Source organism: Colobus angolensis, unplaced genomic scaffold (genome assembly GCF_000951035.1).
Source record: "Colobus angolensis palliatus isolate OR3802 unplaced genomic scaffold, Cang.pa_1.0 Scaffold104, whole genome shotgun sequence".
Lineage (NCBI taxonomy): Eukaryota > Metazoa > Chordata > Mammalia > Primates > Cercopithecidae > Colobus > Colobus angolensis.
This window is the reverse complement of record NW_012111364.1, coordinates 1,623,937-1,636,506: the sequence shown is the minus strand read 5'-3', so window position 1 is coordinate 1,636,506 and position 12,570 is coordinate 1,623,937. Positions and strand designations below refer to the sequence as shown.

The window sequence follows — 12,570 nt, the reverse complement described above, 5'->3', positions numbered from 1 at the left end:
GATTGTAAAATTTTCTCAGGTAGATATGCTATAGATTTAAAATTGCTTAGCTGATTTTATAAACTAACTGTCATGTACACTATAAGAACATTCTAATTGGCAGTACTGCGTTAACAGAATAAAGTGAAAATTGCAAAGATGAGTGAACTGAAATTTTTTAAGTGGCCAGAACTCATTAATCATCAATGCTTTGCATTCCAATATCTATTAACCATATATGAAGATTTTCTTTAGGTTAGCATTAAAATTAATAGGCTTGAGGTGTAAAATTAGTTTGTATATCTTGTGATTTCTTAATTTTAGTGCAAATCTATTTTTAATCAATTAATGTAACTTACAAAAATACCCAAAGGAAGCAACTCATTATAAGATGTGAATAAAGTGACTAACATGTGGGGAGAGGGGGATAAATATGAATAAGATGTAAGTATGAAAGACTAGTAGAAATCTGCAAAATAATCCCTGAAGAAATGGGAAACATGAATAAATTAAACTACAGTGGAAAGAAAATTGTGGAAGACTTGGAAAATGTCCTTCATTTTTTTCCAAGGGTAGGTTTTTCCAAAACTAAAGAAATTAGAGTAACCTAAACATTCAAAAACACAGTACAGGAAAATGTAAATCACATGTACAGAGACAGTCTGGATCGGATTTTAGGTCTCCATCTACAAATAAGACTATTCTATGAAATCAACCTTTCCTCACTCGAGGAGATGATGTCCAGGCAGAGCAAATGTACTCACAGGAACAGCAGAGGCCCTGCTTCCCCACACCAATCAGCATGTTCAGGCAAAGGTTGCAATAGGCAGGTTTGTTAAAGTGCTTCAGTCGCCACACGTGCTGTCCATCATCCTTCACGTTCTGCATGGGACGTAAGAAAAACAGATTTCACTTAATGAAATAAACAGTGAAAGATGTAAGTGCCAATAAAATTCAGAGCTGGACCGAAGCATGTGAAGACAATCTGTTACTTCATCCCTGACTTTCTCCAAGATCACCGCAGAGCCTTTAGAAAAACACATGTGCTCCAGTGAAATGAGATAGTGCTAACAAATTACCGATGCTATAGCAACCCACAAATTCTTGTCTAATATTAACAGCTCAACAGCATACCCCAAGTCATCGTCATGACCTGCCAAATGGATCAGGGACGTGATTGCCTCTCCTTTAAATACTTTATCCTTAGCACAATTCCACAAACAAATAAATAAATAAAGAGAAAGGCAAAACACCCTTCAGTGGAAGAGCCTGATAAATAAAAACTTGCAAAGACGTCATTAACCCTTGCTTACTTAATATACAAAATTCATGATGGTGATCAGGTCATGTAAGGTGGCAGAGGAATGGGATGGGATGGAAAACTAATACTAAAAGATAAGTTATTGGTGACATTCTAGGGCTTCCAGGAGTCCTTATACTGTATTCCAATTTATATTAATATATTGAGTATGCCAGAAATAGTGTATTTTAAAAGGTAAACTTTTTAAAGGATTTAATGATGTTACCATTTTTTTACCCCCTCTTATAAAATATAAGTAGTTTTAATCTCACAGAAAGAAGGTAAAAATATTAAAACTGTATTAATATTATTATTTATAACAATCACTATAGTTATTTGCCACAATACAAACTTAGGTTTAAATTAATTCCCACTTTAGCAAAACACTTCATTTTTTTCTCTTCTGAGTGAAACTCTCTATATCATAATAGCTACTTGCGTAGGTGTTTAATCAGAGCTGCATTGTTCAAGATTAAAGTAAAATTAAATAATATGATGCTTAGGAATTTCTTGAACTCCTTACAAGAAGGTCAAAATATTAAATGAAATTATTATATATCATTACTTTTGCTACCATCATTTTCTCCATTAACATGTACTTTTTGTAGTCTAATCACCAAATTAAATCAAACAGATAAACATTTATTGGTATTGTATTGAAAACATTATTTGTCATAATTTTTCAGGTTAGCCAAATTGTCGTATTTCTCAGAACACATTCACCTAATAATTTTTGAGCACCTATTAAGTGCTTGGGCATTAACATTAGTCCTGTAGTAGTGAGACAGTATAAATATATTCAGATCATCTTGTTTCTCTTGATAATAAAATATTAATAATAATGATCTTAACTACCTTTCTTATTCCCAGTCAAGGCATAAACCACTAAATTTGTAATACTAGAGAAAATCTACAGTAACTAATTCTTACATTAGAACCAGAAATGTCAAATTTGCATCATAACATGAAACATTAATGAAATGCTTCCTGGGCGATAATTCTCGGTGGGTCTCTTGAATTTCTTCATGTTTTGAAAGCAGAAGCACTGTCCTTTCTTTTTTTTCTTCTTAAGACTATATTTTCAAAGATGTTTGAGTAACAAACAGCCTAGCTTTGGACAATAGAGACATGTCTCCCTCCAGAGGTGAGGGCTGGTTTGCTTACTATACTTATAGTATAATAAAAATAATGTCTCTCTTGTAGGCAAAGGTTAAATGGGTTCGTTTCCTACACATTATAATTCAGTTAGTTTTCCTAAGTCAGGGTTTCCAAAACTTGATGCTGTGTACAATCATTACTTGGGTCCCACTCTGTCATTCCCATGAGATTTTAGAGGCAAGGTGAACTCAAACATGAAGCTCCTGTTACTTTCTTTGTTGTGAATAACAAAGTCCATTGTCTCTGACTCAGGAGTCTCATGTCCTCTGGCAGCATCCATAAAACTGTGGCAAGCTAACACATTAATTTCCAGTAGGGTAAATTTTGTAAAATATAAACGCTTTACAGTTCTTGACATTGCCCAGATTTACCTTTCTGACAAGGGGCTCACAAAGGTCTCAACAAATACAGCTACGCAGGTGTCATACAGAAAACTTCAGAAAACACAGGTGTTCCAATTTTCTTTCAAAACCTAAGAAATTTGTGAATCTCCTATTTTGGTTTGGGTGAGTCATAGATTTCTAGTAGCTTTATCATGTGAATAGAATAATCCATATATTTAACTTTGCTATATTTTGCTATATTTTCAAAACCGTCTATATTTTAAAATTCATATCCCCTCAAATAATATTTAAACATCCTTATGTGGAAAGATTAAATATGGGGTTGTTAATATTTTACAAGCTAAATTAATATTTTAAAAATTAAAAGTAGTAGCTAAGTGCTTAAAAACATTTTTAAGTAAAAAGGACAAAAATTGAATTTTCGTACGTATTACTGTTCTTGTAATTCTTGTCATTTTATTTTTAAATGATTGTCCATTACATGTGAATAAGCTTCATCCTTTGAAGAGCACATATGGAGTAAGTTAGCTGGCATTTTCCTTATCAAAAAATAAACAAGTCTGAACGTGGGTGTTCTGTCAATCAGAACACTTAGCCATGTTACAGGCTGCAACTGATGTACAAATCCATTACTCAGGCATAAAATGCTTTACCAAAAAAACAAATTAAATAGCTTTATAGCTCTTAGCTGGATACATTGCCAAAATATGCAAGGGATGAAATATGTATGCGACTTCTTTAAGAGAAGAAATTGAAACCAGGAGCCAATTACTTCTCAGCAGTGCAAATTATACTCCAGCTCTCTATTTTCATGTCTTGTCTTGTTTATCTTACTTAGAATGTAAACTTAACGGGGAGAGAAAGAATCTATCCCTTAGATTCTATCAGCCAGTAGAACACATTCCTATTAGTACTTCCATTGCAAATATATATTTATTGTCAAAGAAGGGAATTTACTTTTTATAAAACAGAAATAAGCAGGGCATCCAGAAAGGCTTGATTCTTAGCCTACTGTGAAAATGTGGATAAGCCATTTCACCTTTCTTCCTATTTTCCTCTCTAATGAAAGGAAAGTACCCACTTCCCTTTTCCGGGCTGTGGTGTGAGGTTTCATTATACAATACCTGTGAAGTTAATTTGGTTTCTCAGAAGACTGGTGTTATATAAACAGCGAATATTATTACCCTCATTGGGTTACGTTGTGTAACATCCCAATATTTCAGCCAGAAGAACTGAGAAAAATACCTAAAATTTCTCTTTATTTCATTAAAATGTGCTCTTTTTTCATCACCAGACATAACACTGTATATTGTAATGAAGCTGTTCAGGTCTGTGTTTATGACAGAGAAATGCTTAATGAATCCTAGGCTACTCCATGCTGAGAAGGAACTTTACATTTTTCCCCAACTCTTAGTTCCCTAGAAGGCAAAGGGATATTTCAAAGGAAATAATGCTGTTTAGAACTTTTAAAACCTATTTCATTATCCTAGTGATTCTAAAGTTTTAGTTTTTCCATAAATACTTCCAAGATCACATAAAATGTTCAAGTGAACTAGGGCTACTATAAATAATTTTTGTTCAGAAGAATTCAAGGAGAAATTTCACTGATGTCCTAACCTACATGCTTCTCTCCCCACACCTAGTTATGTTTCAACTGACTTAACTTATATATATATATATATATATATATATATATATATATGAGCTAATGTTACAAATAATTACTTCCAACTCATTAAATAACAGACTATTAAATTACCTCACTTTTTGTTCAAGGTCTCCAAAAAAAAATTATGACAATGCGAAATAAGCTTCTCTTTTAGACAAAAAGATGAGCTCTATTAGGCCTGGGCAAAGAGAATGCAGAGAAAAGTTTTAAAATTCTGAGTGGAGCTGTCATCAACTGTTCATCTCCAGACCACACATTGTAAGGTCACCTGCCATTCCTGAGGCTCAAATGCAAAATCAACAGCAGGTTACACCACATAGTCATTTTTCTTAAATGACACAATCTGGAATCTCAGTAATTTTTGCATTCATCTAGTTTTGTAACTGCTTTCTACATTGAGCAAAGTATAGACAGCAGAAGAAAAACTCTTAACCAAATTAAAAACTTTTAAAAATTGATGTGCTGAACATCAGCTTTCAAAATATAATTTAATCTACCAAGAGTACGTTGTTTTCAATTCTCCATCACTCAAGAATTTCATCAGAGAAAACTTCGCATATTGCTTTACTGAGAGTCAAGCAAAAAATGTGTCCTAAACCATCTCAATCAAAGGCAAAGTTTAAATGACCTATAAGAATTGAAGACCAGGATTTTTTGCTCACATATAGTGAGACCGAAATATAAACCATCCAGAAACCATGCAGGCTAGATGTGGGTGCAACAATCCACAACAACAAGTTAAGGTATCGCTACTTCAAGCTAGGCCACTGCTTAAACGTACATTTCTCTTTTCCCTATAATATAAATTCAGGAATTTTCCTTGAAAAAAATTAAATGATGATCCAAAATTAGAGATTTCAGAAATTGAAGCATTGTTAATTATCTCGTTCATGCAGGAAAAGGAATGTTTGAACTGAAAGAGTATTAGGAAATACTAACTTCTCCTCTTGACTAACTTTTCATTTTTCCAGAGAGAGCAACTGCCTGGCACAAAATGACCTAGTAAGTTAATAACAGAGCCAGGGTCTGTTATTTGATCAATTTGATGACGTTCACTGCTCCTATGCTTTCTGTCTGTTCGTCCTCATGTCTTGCTGTGGCTGTCTGATTTTGCCAAGTAAAAGGTATTAAACTGCTTTCTTCCAAATTATTTAAAATAAATTAAAAACATTTTCTATTTTTTAATCTGAGAAATTGGTGATAGAATAGATCAGCGGTTGGCAAACTATGACACTGAGTCAAACCTGTCCAGCAACCTGTTTTTGCACATGCAGTTTTATTAAAACATAACTTTTCTGGTTCATTTACATAATTTCTGTGATTGCATTTGTGCTAGAACAGCAGAGTTAAGCAGTTGTGGCAGAAACCTTATGGCCCCACAGCCAAAATTATTTAATATCTCTCCCTCTGCAGACCGTTTCCAATCACTGGAACAGAATCTACCTCTAGATAAAGTTATTCAACAAAGAAAAGTGTTTTAATTACATGGGATATTTTTTAAAAAAAACAATTCTCCAGTGAGATGAATTCTGAAGGAAGAATGAATAAGTCTCAGGTATAAATTTTTATTGTGGTAATCAGAATCACGAAGCCATCCAAATTCTCAATTTTCCTTCAAATGTAAGAGACACTAACACTCTATGCCATTTCTGACCGTTTAATCTTGTATTTTGTAAAGTTTGTAGAGCCTCTCCTAAGAGAAAAGAAATGGATCTTACTCTCTATTATTTGATATAGAATCTGGTCCCCATCAACTCCATTTCTGATTTTGGTACCAAAACAGATATTCTTAAAAAAAAAAAAAGAAAGAAAGAAAAAAAAGACTGGCTTTTAAACTACTGTTGATAGAGAAAAATAAATTGCACTGAAATCGTAACTGTTGTTGTGCCTTACATTAGAAGTGAAGATTACTCTCCCAGGACTACTTCCTTTTCTGTGTAATTTGGCTAGGATACTACAGTCACTTTCAAATACACTGCGGTATTTTATATGCACTATCAATTAGAACCTACTCCCCGAGCTCATAATTGACAATAGACAATAATATATAGGACAACCTAACAAGACAAGCTTTACAATAAGTGGCCAACTTCAAACTGCAGTATCTAGATTTTCAATTAAATAAGCAAAGGTGAAGGGATAGATTCATGAATCAAATTCTCTCCAGGTAATAACGTAACACATTAACTGCCTACAGAAAGGAAATATATCTCAATTACTAAAAAAGGCTCTCATGACTCAGTTGTCTCGGTGTCATTCCCGCTTTTTAAAACAATTACCATGCCTTAGAGTTAAACAGCTCTTTCTAACAAATAGATGCTGTATTTTGTGATCATTACACATGATTATATGGCTTATACATTTTATTAAAAGACAGCTTAAAATGTCGGTGGCTTATTTTTTTTCACAAAAATGAAAGAAAAGGGAAATTTCTTCTTTTAAAGTTGTTCTTCACAGAGATGGGGCGAGGGCGGAATCTAATCTCAGATTTAAGGCGCTCTCTTAAGGTTAAACAATGTGGCTCTGCCATCTAGCGGCCATCACTGGAAACACAACTCTGGAACCCAGCTCTGTTGCTATCATAAAGCTCTTAATAGATTTCTCTTATTTAGCTCCAAACACTCCCTTTTAACTAAAAACATAAAAAATAAATTTACAAATACTGTTAGAAAGTAAATTATGTGTAACTAATAGAGTGCACATTAAATGCATAGAATCGCCTTACAATTGAAATAATACTACACTAGAAGCTGATGAGGTATTATATTGGTTTAAAATACTTTGAGTTAAATCATATAGATTTGTGGACTCTATTACCTGTGCTAATTTTTATAACTTCACAAATATCTACATTGATAAATTAAGTAAAAAATAACGTATCAGCAATAGTTTCCAAAGAAAAACATCATTTCAAAAAATCTCTTGTGATATTTAAAATATAGCCATCTGACTGTCCCTTTCTGCACTTTTCTATCCCACCCTCGACTACCAGATGATATACTTGCTCATTCCTGCATCTCCCCTCCTTCTCTCATCTTAAAATTTCCATAAATGCTTAGAATATACAAAGTTTGGCATTACAAACATAAAACGTCCTGTAGGGAACCATTATTATTAGAATTTCCAGACTAAAGTTATCTGAACACAATTTTTCAGGATAAAGTATACATCAAACCTTAAAATGTCAACATTTTGTCAGTTTTTCTTTTGTTTTCTCCCAGTAGTCTGTTTTACATAATGCTTTTTTGTCATAAGGTACATGAGCAATTAAATAAATACTTATAATATGGAGATAAATATCATGATATCAAATACCATTATAAAAAGATACTCAGTTATGTGTAGTAGAAGAACTTCAGGTACAAGGAAATACTGTTTCACAAAATTTTTAAGTGTAGAAATACATACCTATTAACAATAATACATATATATATATTATCTTTGGTTTAAATAAATTAGTTTAAGGGTAATTTTCCATATGTCACCTATTAGTATTTTATTGTTTTCCACCCTCTGACCATGTCTCAGATCCCATGGGCCTCATGAAAAGTAAGATTCAACTGAGTTTAGAAGAACTTGAAGACCCAGGTAAAAAAGAAAACAAACGGTAATCTCTTAAAGCCCATTATTTATTCCTAAACTGATACATATTCCTTAACCCTTAGCTCATTTGTATATTCCTAAAGCCCGTTTTTATATTCCTAACATATGTGCCAACATATTTTTATATACACTCATATGTTTCACAAACACAGACAGTAAGATATCTTGAGAAATGACTTTTAAAATTTTGGTGTCTTGAATAATTATGATATAGTCTTGAATCTGTAAAATTGTTTCAGTTGGTAACAAGAAGTACGAAAAGTTTTGGGTTTGACAGCAAAGTGGTGAATACTATAGTCTTACACCTTAAAACTCTAAATATTACAATGTCATTGTGCTTTCCACCCCAACGTTCTTTGAAATTAAGTAGACATGTTATTGTACACATATTATATCTAATTATTATATAACTATTAATGCTGAATTTAAAAATCTAGCATCCACTATAGATGTCATCAGATTTTTAAACTAACAATAACTAAAATCTGCTTCAAGGCTGGGTCAGAAAGATTTGCTTTCAACGTCATTATTATATTACATTCTCATCTTAGGTTGATTTATTTTATTCCTTCACAATGGTATTTAACTGCAACTAGAGGAACTACTCCAAGAAAACTTTTGACAGGCACAGAATGAGAACCTGGCTGCTGCTGATTCAAGAAAAACTTACGTTTATATAAGTTGGTGTTTATATAGGTTCTGCCATTACTTTTAATGGCAGAAACCGCCATGACTTCTGTACCACTATTCTTTAAACCACCGCAGATATTTACCTGCCTCCTCCAAGTATCAATTATCAATAAAATAGATTACCTTTATAGGTAGGAGGAACATGGAAATAATGAAGCACCACAAGAACTGCAAAATACAATAATATTGGAGAGTCTCTTGCTTTATATAATATAAGGAGGTCAGTAACTTAAAAACACTAGACTGCCCTTTAAATAGAGGAAAACAAAAGAGAGAGAATATATTTTTGATCCTAAAGTAATACCTAAAGTGAATCAATATGTGTGTGGCAAGTTTACTACACAAGGATTTACTGTCAAATTGCACCGTGGCATACTTATTAAAAGTTCCAGGCACTCACTACATGCTTCATGGTAGAAAATGGTCAGATCAATTTGTAATCAAAATGTGTAATAGAGAGCCCCACTGACTCACCACCAGGCCACCCTCCTCTGTGGAAATACTTACATTTTCTAAGCCCAGGAGCACAAGAAGTGGAATTGTTGTCATTCCTCCTTGAATCCATTCCTCCAGAGACACGGTTCCGTCATGATCATAGTCAATTTCTTCCATCATTTCATGGAGTATCTGGAGTAGAGGAGATAAGGGAAAATGTGTGGCCAATTAATAAAATAAATTTCATAGGCTACCACATATGAAATTGTGACTAACAGCTAAGTGGAGAGTTGGGATAACTGTCTTGGTAACTCAGTACAACATAATTCTATAACTGATGAAGTAGTGACTTTGTTAGCATGTCTAAACCTGGCCACTTACACTGATCACTTTTTAGAAATAAGTGCTTAACTTTTCAATATTTTTCCAATGAACAGCACAGCTAAAACAAGAAGAATCTTTAATAAGTGTGAAAGTTGTCTTTAATTACCCACTCCAGATTATTTTTCAGATTCATATATATGCCAGAAAATGTCTGAACAAATTAACTTCATGGCAAAGAGCTCATATAATTCTTTGCTAAGTAGTAAGGGGCGAGGGAATTTAGTTGCTTTTTAATTGCCTATCAGAATTTAATAGAGTCAAGAAGTTAAAGGATCAAATCATGTTTAATTAAACTTCGTTTCTAAAGATGACTTGCATGTAATGTCTTAAAATGTTCTCTGTGGTGTTTGTTTGCAATACATTTACCTCTCTGTGGTATGGTGGCAGTATTAGTACTTACCCAGAAGGGCTGTTGTGAGGATTAAATAAGCTAATGTATTATAAGCGGAGCAGCCCCTGGCATGTAGAGTCAGTGTCATATAGTGTTGTTTGTGTTATTATTAATAGAAAGTACATATAAGTTCCAAACATATTACCCTTGGTTGCTGGGAAAGCAAAGTGCTTCCCATCTAATGGCATCAAGATGGCAAACATGGTAAGAATCCTAATGAAGAAAGGAATTCACTGTCTTTATATAATACAAAAATGTTAATCAATTTGGAAAAAAGAGAAATGCAGAGAGCATTGGAACAGAGATTGGAAAAGATGCAATGCATGAAATATTCAATTTGTTGGTAGAAGTATTGTCTGCCTAGACACTCTTGTGCTTGGTGTCTTCACTCAGGAAGTATTATATTTGAAAATTAGATTATTTTTCTCGCCCTGATTCTCAAGAGCTTGCTGATGAATTAGTAGAAATGTAACAATCATAAGAGAAATAAAACAATGACATTTGTTTCAGATGTGTGATGCTTTCCTTTTTGTACCTAGTAAATCTCACGTTAAAGCCATCTGCTGACTGTGTCTCAAATCCCATGGGCCTCATAAAAAAATAAGATTGAACTGAGTGTAGAGCCTGAGTTAATTTGATAAAAGTTTCTAGGGACACTCCAGTCTTCCCTACTACTACAATCAACCTCAAATGTTCATTTCTCTCTCTTTCTCGCTCTCTTTTTTTTTTTTTTTTAATTTTCTTTTTGAGATGGAGTCTTGCTCTGTAGCCCAGGCTGGAGTGCAGTGGCGCAATCTCGACTCACTGCAACCTCCGTCTCTCGGGTTCACATCATTCTCCTGCCTCAGCCTCCCAAGTAGCTGGGACTACAGGTGACCGCCACCATGCCTGGCTAATTTTGTGTGTGTGTGTGTGTGTGTAGTAGAGACAGGGTTTCACCTTGTTGGCCAGGATGGTCTTGAACTCCTGACCTTGTGATCCACCTGCCTCGGCCTCCCAAAGTGCTGGGATTGCAGGCACGAGCCACTGAGACCGGCCCATTTCTCTTTATTTATATATGCAAACGATCAGAAGCCTGCTGATGTGTACATTTGTTTACAATGAGAGCTATTATTGAAGCCTTAGGCAAGCCTATAGGCAAGATGATGAGGCAGTTTCCATAACAGCAGACATAATGTATAACTTTGTACCATTTCAGCTCCCTAGAATAGTAGCAGACTTACCAGTAACACACATGTCAAATAATGCTGTAGTTTATTGCTTGCATTCTCCAGTCAATAGTCTGACAAATACAGTAGGTATTTGTTGTAGAAAGACTACTCAGCCACCAGCTCTCCCCTTCCTCCTAGCATCCTGATCTCCTTTTTCTCAAAGCTACAAACACCCCCCGCCCACACACACACACATACCAAAAATACTTTTGATGAGAAGTGGTAGTGCTCGCTGTTTAGAAACCTGAATGGAAAAACAAATCCCCCTCCCACTCTCCCTCTAGTAACAAGTTGGCTTGATTGATAGATGACTCATCTGCACAGGTAACAAGGTGAGTAGGAGAGGAGAAAGCTGTTGTCGATTAAAAGGGCAATAGAACTAATCAGAAATTCCTGGTTTTCAGTGAAAATATTAAAGTGAGTCAAACAATAAATTAAATACATGTTACCGTCTACTTAATTATTCCACATACAAATGGCAACCTGTTAGTGACATCTGCCGCTCACTATAAGCACAGCACATGCATTTCCCAATAGTTGATTTAAAACTAGAAAAAATTCTAATCCCAGTAAGACAGGAAAATGCTATCAGAGTTCTTGCAGCATCTAATCATGCCATTATCCTGTTGTTTACTTCATAAATGTGAACGGAGGTTAAATATACACTTCTTGAATTTGCATAAAATATAAATCATTTAAATAAAATTTATTTGCATTTGCTTTATTCATATACACTTTGCTAAAAGTTTTAAAAACAATATAAACTCAATAACTCTTATCAAATTTCCCCAGAATATTTTTGTGGCCAAAATTATGGTTTCAAATCAAGTATATTTTAAAATGTATTTGAATAATTTTGAAATTTATTCAAAATAAGAATGCTGTGCTCTTATAAGCATTTTTAGATACTCTTTCTCTAAACAATTTAATTAAAAATTCCTGATTCAAACTAACTAAAGAGCTTTGGGCAAGTAATTTTAACATATTTGTGTCTTAATTTACTCCTCTGCAAAATGAAAAAAAATAGTGTATCTACCTCAGAGAGTTGAAAGCATTATATAACACATATATGCAAGGTAACACAATGCACTGTGCATGGAAAAGTACCATCGTCTTTTATGGCATGGCATGACTTTGGCAGTGTCTATCAGGATCTTCTGCTTATCCACATGTATGTAAGACCACCATTCAAAATAAATTCCATGAGGAAGAAAGCAAAAGTTACTGTTAAGAGCTTCAGAACTCCACATATACCTTGTTATCTTATTCAGAATCCACTTTGTCTTCTGATTAGAAATAGTAACTTAGTTATCAAAAGACAAAATCAAGTGACAGGAATATATTAGGGTCCTAGAAAAGACAAAGACAGACAGAAAGAAAGACAGGAAGGAAGGAAGGAAGGAAGG

At 33.9% G+C, this 12,570-nt stretch overlaps 1 protein-coding gene across 2 annotated transcripts in view; it reads right to left on the bottom strand.

Moving 5' to 3' along the window:
- The window catches only part of DGKB (diacylglycerol kinase, beta 90kDa), a 766,018-nt gene that overhangs the window by 541,261 nt on the left and 212,187 nt on the right, over nucleotides 1-12,570 (bottom strand). For both annotated transcript variants that reach the window (XM_011942803.1, XM_011942812.1), the window contains 2 exons: nucleotides 9,251-9,370; nucleotides 744-861 (listed from right to left, as the gene is read on the bottom strand). In XM_011942803.1, coding sequence (XP_011798193.1) covers nucleotides 744-861; nucleotides 9,251-9,370 — 238 coding nt within the window. The remainder of the gene's footprint in view (nucleotides 1-743; nucleotides 862-9,250; nucleotides 9,371-12,570) is intronic.